At 30.6% G+C, this 20,544-nt stretch overlaps 1 protein-coding gene across 4 annotated transcripts in view; it reads left to right on the forward strand.

Annotated features, from left to right (window-relative positions):
* Window positions 1-6,721, forward strand: part of LOC118184968 (cytochrome P450 2F3-like) — a 31,098-nt gene extending 24,377 nt beyond the window's left edge. For 3 of the 4 annotated variants that reach the window (XM_035354728.2, XM_035354729.2, XM_035354730.2), the window contains 2 exons: window positions 861-1,034; window positions 6,450-6,721. In XM_035354728.2, coding sequence (XP_035210619.2) covers window positions 861-1,034; window positions 6,450-6,607 — 332 coding nt within the window. In that variant the 3' untranslated portion in view covers window positions 6,608-6,721. Of the gene's footprint in view, window positions 1-860; window positions 1,035-6,449 lie in introns of those variants that run through there. The other variant, XR_015041417.1, reaches the window with a different exon arrangement.
* The last annotated feature ends 13,823 nt before the right edge of the window (window positions 6,722-20,544 follow it).

Here is a 20,544-nt window from a genome sequence, read left to right on the forward strand (position 1 = left end):
CGTAAAAAAGAGGTTCGTAAAAACGAACGTCTACTGTACAAAGATTTGAACGCCAAACAGTAATCGACTATCGCTCAAATTGGGAATCACGTGATCCCTTAGAAGCAGAACTTTCGTCTGATTGGTTGTCTCTACCCACGACCCGAGACATTTTCGGTGAGGTTTGAAAAATTCCCGCGTAGCCGTAACATTGCTTCCGTAGCTAGGCGGGACTTCGCTTCCAGCGGGGCTCTTTTTTCTAGGAATCTTCCCATTTAAACCAGTGCTACCAGAATCTCGTTTCTCAGAAAAGTCCCGTCTAGCAGGGACTGTAGCCATATGTTATAACCTCTTTAGGTATGGGGGCAACTTCCCCTTGATAAGTCTGTCTCCTGCCTGCTCAACAATTTTTCACTTATGCAATTTTTTGGAATAATATATTTTTTCATGGTTTTAAATAAGTGCAATTACTTTACATATGCTCTTAGAATTTAAATGATATTGTAAATTAATTTGCAGCAATAATAATTATTTTGATTTTTTTGCAATTAAAATTTCTTAATTAAATTTTAAGTTTTAATTTTATATTTGCTTTATACGAAAAGAGAATATTTGCTAAATTCAAATTTTGGATTGTTGTGTATATATATATATATATATATATATGTATATGATATCGTCATAACAAGGAAAAGTTTAACGTACCTTGTATCCATGTTACCTTAAACGCTGGATACTTTACAAGACGGCGATTTTAGTAACACAAAAGTTTTATTTTCAGCTCTACTCTCTGGTTTTATAATTTTTTTGAAAATTTCAGTTTGTTTAAAATTTAAAGAGCATTTTTATTAATTATTGTGATTTTTTCATTTTTATCTTAGAAGAGGTAACCATACAAGGCTATAGAATCCCTAAAGGAACGATAGCTTTGATGAACATGTGGTCAGCTCATCATGATCCGGAGGAATATGAAGAGCCTTATAAATTTGATCCATCACGATATATAGTTAAACTGGGCAAAAAGAAACCAGAACTTCCATTTACTTTTGGAAGAGGTAAGTAATTTCCTATTTCTTGCTCTTGGAAGAAATTCTCTTAGTCTGGAATTTAAATTAGTTGATAAGTAAATGTGGACGATTCAAAGTATTTACATATCAGGATACTGTTGTGTGTTATCAACTGTATCTCTAATGACAGTCCGAAAAAAATTAATTACTATTTAAATATTTATCTACAAAAATAACCATTCCATCAAATTTAAGTTACATTAAGCATTGCTTTACTGTCAACTTTTGCTGCTTTTATTGCCACAATTATTCACGAGCTCGTAAGGTATATTTTAATGCTATAACAGTTATTTTAATTTCGAAACTCTTTCCTATCAATTCTTGTTTCCACTTACAACTCCCCAACAGAATGAGATTTTGGAATCGCGTTGAGTGCAAATGAGTTATAAGAAGTATTTAAGGAAGATTCAGCTTAATTCAATTGAGAGTGCTAGTTTTCCCTAGTGGCGCGCGTTTGCCTTCTGGCTAAGGCATTCTTGAAGCTGTTACGCTCGGCCGTATTACACGTGCCTATTGATATTCGGCCGACTAGTTCAAGTTAAGGGCCAACTACATTAGACAATTGTGTCTAACTTCGGCTTAGTCTGGTTAATTAGTTTTGGATTCTTATTTCTTATTCTGAGTTAAAGCCCGAGCAGAGGCTTTCTTGTAAGCCCGAGAAGAGGGCCAACTGTTATTCTTATTTGCGTGCATAAAAGGGTATTTAAACTCTTCTCGAGTCTACGTCTTAATTGTTTTAAACTCAGCCATAAGTCGCTACATAATTCACTAGGTCTCTCGATGTTTTATCACAGACAAAGGGCAAGGAACACTACAAGCTTTATATCACAGTTCTGCTGAAATAAGTAATAAATAAAGATGCGCTGATTTTTAAAACGCATATGTAATTTGCGTAAAGCGCAGTCCCAGAAACAAAGCAAAACTGCCTAAAAGTACGTTATCATTTTTGACTTCAGCCTTCAAATAGCAATCTAAGAGTGTTACGATAAATATCAGATACATTTAAGACATCTTTTTTAAAATGATATACATGAGTAAGCTGTAGGAGTATTGCACGAAGTTCAATGCGAAAAACTTGTTGAAAAGGCATTTCATTACTACGTCATATTTAAACTTCGGGGTCATTCGTAATTGATCAAACCATCTCGAGAAGACCTAGATCTGGGCGCCGAAGATGAAACCTGTATCTCAATAAAATGTTGCCGGTAGCGTCGATGAGCGTGGACCAAGTTGTAGGAAGACCTACTAATGTCTTTTTTCACCAGCTCATGTCAGATCCCAGTTCATTTAGACTCATAAGCGTTTAAGGTGGCACCAGTATCAGAGGATGATATCATATTAATAAAGCACTGTTTACGGACGAGTCTCGATTTAAGGCCCAGAACTATTCTCGAAAATTTAAATATAGACAGAACCTACAACTCGATAATAAGCGACAATTAACACAGGAAGAAACCTTTAGAGAACAGACTATTAAACACTGCCGATCTGTCGTTTGTTTCAGAGATATTTATAGCGAGTGACTGGGCCGATGAAATGGCTTCCGACCACGGAGGTGAACCAAACGGAATTGTGTACCATCCCAGAGAGGAAATCTGCTATCTGTCGAAACGGTGATAAATTAATAATAATAATAATAATCTAGTAATATACAAACGATCCCAAAGCTTTGAGCAGCATAATTACTGTGCGCGACTTCTAAGTATAAAAATTGTTGTGCAAGATAAGAATTGGTATTGTTGTTTTCGTTGCTGATGTTCACTTTATAAGGTATTTCTCCCGCCTTCCTTGGCACGCCTTCGTGGTGTGGTGGTCTGCATACTGGGCGCATATTCTAAAGGTTCGAGGTTCGATTCCTGGCGAAGGCATTGCTCATTTTTCATTTCTCGTGCTTCCAAAAATTACCTAATGTATCTACAGTGACGCCCGAACTAAAAAACAAGGATTGTGGATAATGATTCTCCACAGCCAGGATTTGGCGATTGGGTTCCTTAAAACCCCAGTCGTCCTTTGAAAGGGGAAGTATGTAAGGCATTTCTCCTACCCAGTTCGCATGCCTTCGTGGTGTGATGGTCTGCACGCTGGGCGCGTATTCTAGAGGTCCGTGGTTCAATTCCCGGGGAAAAGCGATTGCTCATTTTCATCTCGCCTGCTTCAAAAAAATACCTAGTATCTCTACAAGATGATTTTTTCGGTTTTCCATCTTTCCTGCTTCGAAATAACCTAATGTCTCTACAACTTGTCTAACCTACAGTCAGCCCAGGCCCACGAAATTCCTCATGGCAAGGAGTGCAAGTTTACGCCTTTGGCAACAACCTTAAGCACCTTACAGATGACAGCACAGTTTTGTTAGATTTAGCTCAATCACGACCCGAATTTTGATGGAGAGCACCCCGGTGGGACGGGTGCAAGGGTCTTCCACACCTCTTCGCCTATCACCAACCTCTCGAGAGGATTTTCCGCTCGCTGTGTATTTAGAGCGACCGCACGTACGGACTCTCTACATTTACACTCATCACTGCCGTCTCAGGGGTTCGAACCCGGGCCCTTCGGCACGGCAGTCAGCGACGCTAACCACTATAACGGTTGAGCAGCTGATAAGAATTATATTGTAAGGCAATAAAATAAATTGTGTGCGATGTCTATTACCATTAGGCATGCGTTCTGGTGATTCTGCAAACTCCATTGTAAATTATATGTAAAATAAGCTAACTTACTATAGATTAATAGGATACTACCGAGGCACGTTGCAAAATAACACAATATTGTATATATGAAAATGAGAATATAACGTAATAAAACATAAATGCATGACGCATATAGGAGCAGATAAATTCAAAATATTACTTACAGTGATATACTGTTGAAAGCAATTCTTTGAGAAATAATACTTAAGAAAATCTTGCGTATATAGTATGCTATATATCTGCTATATAGTATGATGTTTACTGTTCGAATATAATATCTTATTTTACAGAAAAGAACTAAGTATTACTAATAATACTAATATTTACGAAAATCCAGTTCACAGAGAATTAATTCTACCTTATTTACCAATAAAGAATGGAACGTAAACACTGAAAAGTACATTTTGCTAATATTTATGATAGTTTAAGACTTATGCTATAATTCTATTTTGCAATAACAAAAAAATGGTGTGCATGTCATATAATAATAAATATATACAAAATATTGCAGTAATACGCATATAAAACAACTACATAAAGAGCTACAGTAAAGTCCATAAGCATATGAATCCAATAAAATTACAGGGGTATGAGAGATAGGATACTTAGAGAATGAAGCAATTCTATATGTACAAATCTGCAATGCAAATTTGAATACGATAAAGTAGTAACACAAATCAAGAAGACGGCTGCAGGCTGCAGCATCTCATTATGTATATATATCCTTCAAGAACTCCGGTATTTGTTTCTGGAAAAATGGACATTTTTCTGCAAATAACAGATCTGTAATGCTATAAACACACAAATCGTTTTATCGAGCTTGCAGCTCTCTGAGAGGATATCACACGCACTATTTGAAACATGTTTCCACTAAATATTTCTAACGTAGAATTTGTTTGCCAAAATTTCATACTCATAATTTATACAGTTTATGGTTACTTTACGTTTTGCTAGGTTGCTTTGTCCAGCCGTAAAAGTTTATTTTGTAAACTTCAGATAAAATCATTAAATAAATTTATTTTTATTCACAATGAAACTTTGTGTTCTAATTTTTAAGCAGTAGTGTATTACTGCGAAGTTTAGCCAAGAAGATAAGGTTACTGGCATTTTATATTGATGTGATTTTCTAGGCCAAGATAACGCCATGATCGCGATGGTTTTAGTCACTAATTTTTGTCGTCAAGTTTGGCGAGAAATTGCCATATGTCGCCAAACTAAATTTCCATTTGGCAACATTTCGGTCCGACTAGTGTATAACTGTAACTCCTTCAATCTCCGTGTAAGTGTAACTGCATCCGATGTCGATAAGTTTCCTTCTAACAATTTCGAGAAATCAAAAGCACTGAAATTTCTCGGCGAACGTGAGAAGACTATATAAGACTAGAGAAAGCATCAGTTTAGTTAAGTTCAGAGTCTAGCTTATAATGCTGAGATCACACTGTGAAATTATTCATTTGATGCTTTTTACATTGTCTTGCGTTTAACATTCTTAGAAGTTTGAAGTGACAACTATTGATTGTGCTCTGTTATACTGGCAACAGTTGTAGGAGTACTTCTGTGAATGGTTTCAGAACTCTAAAGTCTTCCTTTTCAAAAAAATAAATTTTATCAAGCTATTGACGTGCATTCAATCCATTACAAACCAATGCGCAAGCAACAAAATTTTCATTCTAGGGCTTATATGGCTTAAGAAATAATAACACTGCTTAATCTATTATTATTTTAATTAGAGTTTATTATTGACATACTTTAAATAAACACAAATAATTTTCACACTTTGAAAGCTATTTTTGAAGTTGAAAATAGCTTTTAAAGTATCACAGCTAAGAACTTTTAGTTTCTCAATCTTTCTCTTTAAATATGCTTTTTAAATATGCAAAATGCAACTTGTGGGGGTTTTATTTTAATTTTCGAATAGTTATTTTTATTTTGGAACAAGCCTTTCTCTTACTTTCTTGTTTCCCACATACGTCTCCCTACCAGTTTTCCCTCCTTACCGAATGAGCTTTTAGGATTACGCTTTATGTAATTGATGTAGAAACAAGTAGTTAAACTGATGTTTAGGTCTCTTTACTAGAAAAGCTTAGGAGCACGTGTCTGCCTTCCGGCCAGGTTGTTACTGCTAGTCTAATCTTTCTTCTATGTGCCCGTGAACACGCGCCTGCTAGCATTCGCCGGTGATTTTAAATAAGGGTCAACTTTGTAAGTTAATTCTGTACGGCTTCGGCTGATTTTATTATAGTTAGTAGTAGAGTATTTCTTATTTTCTATCTTGAATTAAAGCCCAAGTGGAGGCTCATTGTAAGCCCGAGAAGAAGCCATCTGTTAAATTATTTTGAGTTAGAATAAAAGGTAAATTAACCCTTCCTTAGACTTATCATTTGCTTACAGTACTCTGCGATAAGTCACTAAATAGTTCTTCAATGTTCTACTCCTCAATTTAGCTAGGATGTTACAAACGTAAATCTCGAAACTTTTTGTTACATTTTTCTGATACGTTAGTAATTGAACAACTTCATATTTCTATAAAGTAATACAAATGCGATCTCAAACACATAGCGGTAAATTAGCTGTCCAACTGACCAAGTTCTATAACGTTGGTTTCAAATTTCCAAGCTCGATAAGCTGGATTAAGGAATCATCAGTTGAAATTCATGCAAGTCATTAATTTTGCACTTAATTTTCTTCTAATACGCTCCATTTGCTTTTTCCTTAGGTAAACGGTCATGCATTGGAGAAGCTTTTACAATGATGCATGTCTTTCTCTTCCTAACAAATATTGTAAAGAATTTTCGCCTTTCGTTGCCCGAAGGAGAAGAAACCAATACGTCTTTGTATTCTCTGAAACTGAACTTATGCGCAAAATCAAGGTAACAGAAGTAGGAGAAATGGACTTGATGAAATTGTTCAACTTTTTATTTTTCCTTTTAACATGTGTGTAACAAATGTAAAACATTTAATTTTTAAATAAACAATTACATGGAAGTATGAAAATATTTATCATATTTTACAGATTTACAACAATATGCAATTATCTTGAATAATTATCTTGACTAATTAGACCACATACCATGCGAACGTTCGAAACGTTCAAATAGTTGAATTTCCTTTACTCCTATACATCAAATACATATTAAGTATAATGTAAGTGAAAAACAAAATGCGCTTTTGGTTCTTCATTGCCACAAAGGTTGCTCAATTAGATACGATCCCAATCATTTCTAATGTGCCCCTGAACACTGTTACACCAGTGGTTTTTAACAGGGTCGATACAGCTCATCAGTAGGCGCTGAAGAGATCTGTCACATCTTACCTTAGTCGAGACTGGAGTCATATTCCATAAAGATATGTTAAAGAAACTGTAATGAGAATGATAATTCAACAACTAAATCATGGGTTCGCATCTACACTAAGCAGGATGTTTTGTATTGTCATGAAAGGCAAAAGTCATTTCAATTTTCACGAAGACACTTTATAGAGCCACAAACACATACACGGACACAACAACCAAAATGTCCGTTTCAAAAATCGGTACAAAATGGCATTGAGCAACATCGATCCATCTGATTCTTACACATTCTAGAAGCTGACGTCGTTACCCCAGCTTCAATTCATTTCAATTCGCAACACCTGCTTTTACAACTATCATTTTAGATGAAAGTATATTAGATTAGCATATATATATATATATATATATACCGGGTGATCAAAAAGGCAGTATAAATTTGAAAACTTAATAAATCACGGAATAATGTAGATAGAGAGGTAAAAATTGACACACATACTTAGAATGACATGGGGTTTTATTAGAACTGTCGTGGAAACTCCATTGCACGACGAGAAATTTACGGTAGGGGTTGGATTTACCACATCTACTGTTATCGGGCCTTTTTTCTTCGAGGAAATGCGTGATTCTGGTTTTGTAACTGCTACCGTGACGGGTGAGAGGTACGCCGATATGTTACAGAATCGCATCGTCCCCAGCCTGGCTGATAAACACCTGCTGGAACATACGATTTTTATGCAGAATGGCGCTCCACCCCATATTGCTAAACGCGTGAAAGGTCTCTTGCGCGCGTCGTTTGGTGATGATCGTGTGCTCAGCCGCCACTTTCGTCATACCTGGCCTCCCAGGTCCCCAGACCTCAGTCCGTGCGATTATTGGCTTTGGGGTTACCTGAAGTCGCAAGTGTATCGTGATCGACCGACATCTCTAGGGATGCTGAAAGACAACATCCGACGCCAATGCCTCACCATAACTCCGGACATGCTTTACAGTGCTGTTCACAACATTATTCCTCGACTACAGTTATTGTTGAGGAATGATGGTGAACATATTGAGCATTTCCTGTAAAGAACATCATCTTTGCTTTGTCTTAATTTGTTATGCTAATTATTGCTTTTCTGATCAGATTATTGCTTTTCTAATAAAACCCCATGTCATTCTAAGTATGTGTGTCAATTTTTACCTCTCTATCTACATTATTCCGTGATTTATTAAGTTTTCAAATTTATACTGACTTTTTGATCACTCTGTATATATATATATATATATATTAGAAAGACAGGCATCACATGAAAGTCGTTCAATACAATCACAGAAGAAACATAAGTGGAATTCCTCAATGGTAGCAAGCGTGTCAATTTGAAAGTCTGCCATGAAATATGAACGAGGTCAGATATTTCACCGATGGCTGCCACAGAGAAACCGACTTTCCAGTCACAAATTGACCCAACCGGACAAGAGGAACAAATTGGTAGCCACATCTTTGGAATCTTTCTACTATTTAAAAGTTCTCCACACAGTATCAACCTCCGAATGCCAAAGGTACACAGAAAGATGTCGTAAATATCTGGTTTGAAGAGGACACGTCTGCGAAGAAAAAGCTGAAAAAGTAGAGGAAACCGAAGAAGCTGGAGATTCACTATCACAGGGGTCGGAAAATTCCACACAGATCTAGGTGAACACTTTTAGTCCAAGGTTAATTTAGGAGGGCTCTGAGGGCCAAATTTCAGCTCCCCAAGAAACACTACCAAAACTGTGCTGTAAAATTTGATTAATACTAATATTTATTGATGCATTTTTAATAAACATCAGTTCTAAATGTCGTTCAACCTTCAGAGTTGCTTAAAATAACAAAACGACTGAAATCCGCAGCAATTTCCTCCACCCCTTCAACAAAAGAAGAAGTTTGAAAGAGGTTTGAAAATTTCAAATGTATCATTTCTAATTGCGTTCTGTTATATTTTCTATTACAGATCATGGGGATCTCGGTGGTTCTGGTGACTGTGGTCGTAGCGTTTTTTCTAATACCTTTCCAATTAGTACATAAATGAGTCGCAAAGTGCACAGTTAAACGGAGTACCGACCGCAATGTATGTGCGGATGTTCCAACTTGTTGTTATAAGCTTTGTTGATACGAGGCTTGTAATTACAAGGCCAATAGTATGAATAGTGTCGCCCGATACTGGTTATCATTAATATGGAACCAAATATCGAAAAATCAGTGTTATTACACTAAGCTCAGCTAACTCACTGATAATATTATATTAATTTCTTCATAATATATGTTTTCAAACCAAACATTCAGCATTACACTAGTAAGAAAGCTAACAGATTTTAATAAAGTAATTTTAGAAATCTATCTTTATTTTTTAATTTATAAGGAATTCTCTCCCTCTCTCCAGCATATGCCTTCGTCGTGTATCTGGAAGCACACTCGACACGTTATAAGGTATTTCTCCCGCCTTCTTAGCGTGCCTTCGTGGTGGCTGGGCGCGTATTCCATAGGTTCGTGGTTCGATTCCCGGCGAAGGCTATGCTCATTTTTCAAACTCCTGCTTTAAAAATAACCTAATGTATATACGGTGGCGCCCGAGCTAAAAGGGTGGTGGACGATAATTCTCTACACCCAGGATTTGGTGATTGGGTCCCAGTCGCCCTTTAAAAGGGGGAGTATATAAGGTATTTCTCCCGCCTTCTTATCGTGCCTTCGTGGTGTAGTGGTCTGCAGCTGGGCGCGTATTCCAGAGGTTCGTGGTTCCATTCCCGGTGAAGGCGTTGCTAATTTTTCATGACTTCTGCTTCCAAAAAAATTCTGTAGAACGTACATTTTAGAACAGTACAGTCTTAGAACGTACACTAGCATTGTACATTTTTCATATCTTCAAAATAAAAAAATGACTGCACAATTTTACTGTAATATTCTTAATTCAGTACAGTATTGATTTTTCATGCATCAAATACTTCACCTAAGAGAGGCGGCACTATTGAATCACTGTTTGAAAGAGTTGACAAACTATGAGTCACACTACCGATTTCAAGTTACAAGAACTATTGCAAGTTAACAAAAATGCATGTTAGACAAGTTAATAAGTTACAGGGAGACATGAGAAGAAATCATTTCAGTCCTTATAATTTGTATTAATGCTTCGCTAAATTTGAACATATAATCTTATTTTTATTTTTATGAAATTGATATCAAATAAGGAAAATTTTTTAAAATTTTCAGATAAAAAAAGGTATAACTAAACTCAGAAAATAATTTTTATTGACGCATCATAATAAAATTAACAATAAAATATAGTACCCACCGCTTACTAGCCACATTAAATAAAAGTAAACTATTATTATTCCAGATTTCCATAAAAGGAAGTGGTATATACTTGTTTATAAGAAAATTCTATGTTAGTAAAGTCCTCGTAGCCTTTTTAAAATTTAGAGTTCAATTTCAAAATATCCTATTAATTCTTCAACGTCAAAATATCCTAATAATTCCTACTAATACTATTAAGCTGTTTGTATTTTATCCTTTCAAGGAAAATTTAATGGGTATATTTTTCAGCAGTTTTGAAAAGATTTTCTGACGGTAGAGTGCAATTTGTATGAGAAGAGAATGGTTGCTTTCTGCTTAAAAGATCGGGGACAGAGAAAGTATTTGTTATGGTTATAACCACGAAATGAAAGAGCTCATGATTTTAGATATCTTTCTACTCATGCGAAACGTGAGTGATGAATAGGAACAAATCTCTGATTAAATTATGTCTTAATTTCTTGTCTACGTAATGAGATACATTCCGTTGACCTCATTGATCGCGTGACTTTTGTAAACCTTTTGTAAACAAGCAAGGCAGATGACCTCAGAGATCACGTGACTTATGTACAGCTAATGCAAAGCAAGGTCATTCTTCCTCTTCTTCTCTTGCGTAATGTATCTCATTTTTACAAATAGATAATACTTAAAGGTTAAATTTTAGGTCTGAAAGAGAGGAAGAAATATTTCAAAGATTATACTTTTGCTACAGCTAAAGAGATATTAAATTTAAATTCAGAATTTCCGAAGCATCATAGCGCAGTTTGTACTCAAAAAATCACCTAAAACTGATGAAGAATTAATAAACATGTATACGTCTCAAAGAAGCACGAAAGGGATGAAAAATAAAGAATCTTATCTGTAAGGCTAAAATTTTCTTTTTACTTAAAGCTTTTTTGACCGCAACAGCTGTGGAATTCTGCAAAATGTTAATAGAAGATTTTTGAGAACTCACAAGATGAAAAGAGAGAGATAACTGTTTTCTCTCTGCTTTTCGTATGCCTCTGTGGTATAACGGTAGCACACTTGACGCATATAACCAGAGGTCCAGGTTCGAGTCCCGCCGACGTCATTGCTAATTTTTCATGCCTCCTATTTCAAAATAACCTACTGAATCCCCAGCTGTATCGAATGGAACTACTTGGCGAAAAAAAAGATGGACATCATTTGTCTGATAATTGAATTAAAGGCATTTTATAGATTGATAAAGGAATAAAAGCTACAGAATATTTACATTACAGAAGAAACTGTTCCCTTCTCACACTATATTTAAATCTGAAACAATAAAACAATAGCTGGCTATAAGAAATAGAAGGCAGGACGTGTTGTATTATTAAAATGTAGCAAAGATAAACAGTTAAAATAAAACTGCTAGTTTTTTGATGAAAGCAGAAAATCCAGATGTTTGTTAGCATAGTCATATGGATCCGGTATACAAATTATACGAAAGAAACTAACAACGCGAGATAAACAAACTAAGAAAGAAACGCTAAGCTAGAAACGCGAGATAAAAAAACTGCGACACCAACAGCAGCAACAACAACAATAATAATAATAAATAAAATAAAATAAAAAGTTTGAAATATTTCAGATTTTATATTATGCCCAAACGAATGTTTATTCAACGTTTCTTGTGTCACCTTTATTTATGAAATATCATATTCTTTGCACTTAAACCAGAAATTCAGTTTAACAGTAATATCACAAAATATTTAAAAGCAGCATATCTTTAGAATTTCCGATACACATTGTCTCAAGCTGGAGATAAAAAAGGTTTTTTTTCTATAGAGTGTTGCTATTCCACGCTTTGAAATCGTCGAGTTTGTTAATCAAAAATGCATTAAAATTTTACAAAATGTGAAACAGGTAATAAAACGAATTCCAAATTCCAAATTTGGGCTTCCAGGTGCCCATATTCGAATAGAGGACTGTGTTATTCAGAATTTCATGTTTCTAGGTACCGTTGTTTTTCCACAATGCAAGAAACATACATACATTCATGCAGATTCTTCAATACTTAATTTCTTTAAAAATAATATTGAGCTCTAAGATTTGGCAGCAACAATTTGTAAAGTTAAACTCTGTTTCATAAGGAACGACTCAAGACGCCAAAACGAAATTAATGGCTCTTTTGGGAAAATTGCCTCTTTGAGATAATAACAGTAATAATTTTACTGATAATAATAATAACAAAAATAATAACAATAATAACAAAATGATAATAATAACAAAAACAATAATAATAATAATAATAATAATAATAATAATAATAATAATAATAATAATAATAATAATAATATCAATAATAATAATATCAATAATAACAATAATAACAATATAAATAATATAAAATATAAACAATAAAATTAATATCAATAATAAATAATATAAGCAACAATAATAATAAGACTACTACTAATAATAATATAACAATGATAATAATATAAACTTCTGAAAAGAAAGGTGGTGATCATAAAAAACTACAAGCAGTTTTCGAATTTCAAAACAATACCAAAACACTTAATGAATAATAACATACAAATATGAATTGGTCTATTTTTGTAAAAGCTAAAACGTTCATCACTTACGTTAATTGTAAAAATACTTTTGTAATACTTGTGTAATAAATCAGCGTTTCTCAAACATTTTCAGGTTGAGTCCACATTTACAAATTAGAATGTTCTGCGGACTATCTTACACTTGCTCCCTCAGAAAGCAGATTTTTTAGTCATATGTCATGACCAATATGCCTATATTTTTTAAACAAATTAAAATTCCTTCAAGGTTTCATTGGTATTAAATAATTAAGTTAATAGAAGAAAATCTGCATTTATTTTAAAGAATTCAAAGTTATTAGAGTTTAGATAATCTTATTAAATAAAAATTAGTAAATAAATGTTGATATTCAAATCAATGAGATAAATGAAGCTGTTCTACGTGGGGTAGTATGCTGGTTAAAAGCATAATGAGCTTTATACTAAAAATCCCGCAAATCGGGAAAACATAAGCTATTAAAAGCCTTAGATGCGCTAAACAGCTGACATTTGAGCAATGTTAAAATAGCGCGGAAATTATTCCTGTCTTTTCTGCTCTAAAACTTAAAAAAGGCATAGAAAAACATAAAAGAAAAATAATTAATTTTAAAAATTAGAAATCAAAATTTTTAGATTTCTGAAAGGTTTCAGATTTTAACGGTTACCCAGAAGATTTGTGAAGGGTTTTTAGACTTCAGCACGCAGCGTACCAGCCTACTGCTGCTCTCACTGCTGCTAATACATTTCTTTTGTCCTTTACATTTATTATTAAGTACTATTTTCTTCGCGCCATATACAATTCAACAGCAAAATTACAAAAATTTTCAAAGCAGCATATGTTTAGAATTCCCGATACGCAGTCTTGCGCGTTCGAGATAAAAATGCTTTCTCCTTGTACAGTGCTGCCATTGCTCGCTTTGAAATCGTTGAGTTTGTTAATCAGAAGTGTTGCCATACATTTTTTCTATTTTCTTCAGTTTTTTCTCAGTTCATCATATCAGTGCTTAATTTCCTTTGTAAGATGGCTTGTATTTTTTTATTAGTCCAAAGGGATTTATTTTAATCCCGAAGGACTATTAGTTTCGTTTTGGCATTTTGCGTCGGACTCATAAATGTCGGTTCACTGTTCAAACTGTTTCCACAAAATGTTAGAGTCCTACATTATATTTGAAGAAATTAAATAATGAAAAATCTGCATAAATGTATGTATATTTCTCGTATTGTGATAAAACAACGGTACATAGAGTCATCGAATTTTGAATAACGTAATCCTCCAACGAATATGAGCATGTGGAAGACCAAATTTGAAATTTGAAATTTGTTTTATGATCGATTTCCTATTTTTTAAAACTTTGACGAATTTTTGATTAACAAACTCAAGGATTTCAAAGCGAGCAATGGCAACGTTGTGCAGAAAAAATTTTTTATTTCCAGCGCGTGAGTCTCTGTATCGGAAATTCTAAAGATATGCTCGTTTTAAAACTATTTTGCGATATTGCTGTTGCACTGGATCTTATGGTTTAAGTGCGAGGAACATGATATTTAATGAAGAAAGGTAACACACAAAATGTTAAAAAACGCCCCTTTGGACGTAATTTAAAATCTGAAACATTTCAGATTTTTTTTTTTATTATTAATGTTTTCTTTGTTAACTTTAGTTATTAAATATCACGTTCGTTGCACTTATGTCTCATAAAGTTCAACTCAACAGCAAAATCACAACATATTTAATAACAGCGTATCTTTATATGCTCCGATAGACAGTTTCAGGTGCTGGAGGTAAAAAATGTTTTATTTCGTGCGGTGTTGCCACTGCTCTGCTCTCTTTTAAATCGTTGAATTTATTATGTAAAAATTTATTCAAAAATGCTTTACAAAATATGAAACAGGTAATAAAACGAATTCGAAATTCAAAATTTGGCCTTTCAGGTGAGCTTGTTCGGGTGAAAGACTATGTTATTCGAAATTTGAAGGCTTCAGATATCGTCAGTTCTTCACTGTGCGAGAAACGGACATACATTGATGCAAATCCTTCATTATTTACTTTGATTAAAAATAATATTTGGTGGCAAAACATTGAAAAGTGAAACAGTTTTTTACAGTGATTATAGCCCAATAGGGCTAATGGTCGTTTTTTGGGCTAAAATAAAACGATTTTAGTGTGCTGATTTTGATACATACGTTGCTTGAAATGCAAATTGAAATAAAGAAGAGTTTAAAGATTTTATCCATTGAACTTTCTCACAATTTAGACCACGAATTCTGAACGAACTTGAAATGTTGACAAAAATGGATTAAGTTGAAGATTATTTACAAATTTGCTAAAGTAGTTCACTCAAAATATGTTCTGTGTAGTAAGTGCCAAAGTAATTCAAAATATGTTCTGTGTAGTGTGACAAAAGTGCATTAAGTTGAAGATTATTTACAAATTTGTTAAAGTAGTTTATTCAAAATATGTAGAGACCTTATACATATAAATATATATGATAACATAAAACTATTCAAAATATGTAGAGACCTTATACATATAAATATATATGATAACATAAAACTATTCAAAATATGTAGAGACCTTATACATATAAATATATATGATAACATAAAACTATTCAAAATATGTAGAGACCTTATACATATAAATATATATGATAACATAAAGCTATTCAAAATATGTAGAGACCTTATACATATAAATATATATGATAACATAAAGCTATTCAAAATATGTAGAGACCTTATACATATAAATATATATGATAACATAAAGCTATTCAAAATATGTAGAGACCTTATACATATAAATATATATGATAACATAAAACTATTCAAAATATGTAGAGACCTTATACATATAAATATATATGATAACATAAAACTATTCAAAATATGTAGAGACCTTATACATATAAATATATATGATAACATAAAACTATTCAAAATATGTAGAGACCTTATACATATAAATATATATGATAACATAAAACTATTCAAAATATGTAGAGACCTTATACATATAAATATATATGATAACATAAAACTATTCAAAATATGTAGAGACCTTATACATATAAATATATATGATAACATAAAACTATTCAAAATATGTAGAGACCTTATACATATAAATATATATGATAACATAAAACTATTCAAAATATGTAGAGACCTTATACATATAAATATATATGATAACATAAAGCTATTCAAAATATGTAGAGACCTTATACATATAAATATATATGATAACATAAAGCTATTCAAAATATGTAGAGACCTTATACATATAAATATATATGATAACATAAAGCTATTCAAAATATGTAGAGACCTTATACATATAAATATATATGATAACATAAAGCTATTCAAAATATGTAGAGACCTTATACATATAAATATATATGGTAACATAAAACTATTCAAAATATGTAGACACCTTATACATATAAATATATATGGTAACATAAAACTATTCAAAATATGTAGACACCTTATACATATAAATATATATGGTAACATAAAACTATTCAAAATATGTAGAGACCTTATACATATAAATATATATGGTAACATAAAACTATTCAAAATATGTAGAGACCTTATACATATAAATATATATGGTAACATAAAACTATTCAAAATATGTAGAGACCTTATACATATAAATATATATGGTAACATAAAACTATTCAAAATATGTAGAGACCTTATACATATAAATATATATGGTAACATAAAACTATTCAAAATATGTAGAGACCTTATACATATAAATATATATGGTAACATAAAACTATTCAAAATATGTAGAGACCTTATACATATAAATATATATGGTAACATAAAACTATTCAAAATATGTAGAGACCTTATACATATAAATATATATGATAACATAAAACTATTCAAAATATGTAGAGACCTTATACATATAAATATATATGATAACATAAAACTATTCAAAATATGTAGAGACCTTATACATATAAATATATATGATAACATAAAACTATTCAAAATATGTAGAGACCTTATACATATAAATATATATGATAACATAAAACTATTCAAAATATGTAGAGACCTTATACATATAAATATATATGATAACATAAAACTATTCAAAATATGTAGAGACCTTATACATATAAATATATATGATAACATAAAACTATTCAAAATATGTAGAGACCTTATACATATAAATATATATGATAACATAAAACTATTCAAAATATGTAGAGACCTTATACATATAAATATATATGGTAACATAAAACTATTCAAAATATGTAGAGACCTTATACATATAAATATATATGGTAACATAAAACTATTCAAAATATGTAGAGACCTTATACATATAAATATATATGGTAACATAAAACTATTCAAAATATGTAGAGACCTTATACATATAAATATATATGGTAACATAAAACTATTCAAAATATGTAGAGACCTTATACATATAAATATATATGGTAACATAAAACTATTCAAAATATGTAGAGACCTTATACATATAAATATATATGATAACATAAAACTATTCAAAATATGTAGAGACCTTATACATATAAATATATATGATAACATAAAACTATTCAAAATATGTAGAGACCTTATACATATAAATATATATGATAACATAAAACTATTCAAAATATGTAGAGACCTTATACATATAAATATATATGGTAACATAAAACTATTCAAAATATGTAGAGACCTTATACATATAAATATATATGGTAACATAAAACTATTCAAAATATGTAGAGACCTTATACATATAAATATATATGGTAACATAAAACTATTCAAAATATGTAGAGACCTTATACATATAAATATATATGGTAACATAAAACTATTCAAAATATGTAGAGACCTTATACATATAAATATATATGATAACATAAAACTATTCAAAATATGTAGAGACCTTATACATATAAATATATATGATAACATAAAACTATTCAAAATATGTAGAGACCTTATACATATAAATATATATGATAACATAAAACTATTCAAAATATGTAGAGACCTTATACATATAATATATATGATAACATAAAACTATTCAAAATATGTAGAGACCTTATACATATAAATATATATGATAACATAAAACTATTCAAAATATGTAGAGACCTTATACATATAAATATATATGATAACATAAAGCTATTCAAAATATGTAGAGACCTTATACATATAAATATATATGATAACATAAAGCTATTCAAAATATGTAGAGACCTTATACATATAAATATATATGATAACATAAAGCTATTCAAAATATGTAGAGACCTTATACATATAAATATATATGATAACATAAAGCTATTCAAAATATGTAGAGACCTTATACATATAAATATATATGATAACATAAAGCTATTCAAAATATGTAGAGACCTTATACATATAAATATATATGATAACATAAAGCTATTCAAAATATGTAGAGACCTTATACATATAAATATATATGATAACATAAAGCTATTCAAAATATGTAGAGACCTTATACATATAAATATATATGGTAACATAAAACTATTCAAAATATGTAGAGACCTTATACATATAAATATATATGGTAACATAAAACTATTCAAAATATGTAGAGACCTTATACATATAAATATATATGGTAACATAAAACTATTCAAAATATGTAGAGACCTTATACATATAAATATATATGGTAACATAAAACTATTCAAAATATGTAGAGACCTTATACATATAAATATATATGATAACATAAAACTATTCAAAATATGTAGAGACCTTATACATATAAATATATATGGTAACATAAAACTATTCAAAATATGTAGAGACCTTATACATATAAATATATATGATAACATAAAACTATTCAAAATATGTAGAGACCTTATACATATAAATATATATGATAACATAAAACTATTCAAAATATGTAGAGACCTTATACATATAAATATATATGATAACATAAAACTATTCAAAATATGTAGAGACCTTATACATATAAATATATATGATAACATAAAACTATTCAAAATATGTAGAGACCTTATACATATAAATATATATGATAACATAAAACTATTCAAAATATGTAGAGACCTTATACATATAAATATATATGGTAACATAAAACTATTCAAAATATGTAGAGACCTTATACATATAAATATATATGGTAACATAAAACTATTCAAAATATGTAGAGACCTTATACATATAAATATATATGGTAACATAAAACTATTCAAAATATGTAGAGACCTTATACATATAAATATATATGGTAACATAAAACTATTCAAAATATGTAGAGACCTTATACATATAAATATATATGGTAACATAAAACTATTCAAAATATGTAGAGACCTTATACATATAAATATATATGGTAACATAAAACTATTCAAAATATGTAGAGACCTTATACATATAAATATATATGGTAACATAAAACTATTCAAAATATGTAGAGACCTTATACATATAAATATATATGATAACATAAAACTATTCAAAATATGTAGAGACCTTATACATATAAATATATATGATAACATAAAACTATTCAAAATATGTAGAGACCTTATACATATAAATATATATGATAACATAAAACTATTCAAAATATGTAGAGACCTTATACATATAAATATATATGATAACATAAAACTATTCAAAATATGTAGAGACCTTATACATATAAATATATATGATAACATAAAACTATTCAAAATATGTAGAGACCTTATACATATAAATATATATGATAACATAAAACTATTCAAAATATGTAGAGACCTTATACATATAAATATATATGATAACATAAAACTATTCAAAATATGTAGAGACCTTATACATATAAATATATATGATAACATAAAACTATTCAAAATATGTAGAGACCTTATACATATAAATATATATGGTAACATAAAACATATTAATTTCATAATATTTTCGCTTTAAAATTTTTGTTAATAACTTCGCAGCAATAAAATAAAAAGAGGATAAATAGCAATCGTGTTGTTTATTGATTTTGTAAATATTTCATTGCTTCGCATTCAAAGTTTATAAATATCTGAAGTTTTCAAAAGACTGAAGATTTTGAAAATAAGTCATATGACACGGAGAATTAGCTATCGCCTGTTGATCACTTGCAGAGCTACACTGCAAAGGAAGGTCACAAATTACGCCTGAGTACATTAAATGCATGCTAACGATACCTCATTTACAACAAAAGGTTTCCTTGATTATGAAGAAACTTTTTGCATATAAAAGAGAAGACATATGTCAAGATGCTATCGCATCTGTATAAATACCTCTTATTCTACAACTTGCAAAAATAATGCAGGATTTCAGAAATATTGCAAGTGTCTGAAACAGGCTAAATATAGTATAAATAGTTTTTATAAAATAGTTACATTAAGAATTTGGACTGTATTAGTGTAATAATTAAATCATTAATTAAAAAATAATGTAAATAATATACGACTCTATTAGATATATTAGTGTAAATGTATTAGTGTATATTATGTGATTTTCTAATGTATATTTTCTGTATTTATGATACATTAATTTACAAAAATAATAATGTAAGACTTCAGTGCTGATGCATTTGTGTGTAACAAGTTAAAAAAATGAA

Source organism: Stegodyphus dumicola, chromosome 5, assembly GCF_044657685.1.
Source record: "Stegodyphus dumicola isolate Sdum_Otavi_A_Nest chromosome 5, ASM4465768v1".
Lineage (NCBI taxonomy): Eukaryota > Metazoa > Arthropoda > Arachnida > Araneae > Eresidae > Stegodyphus > Stegodyphus dumicola.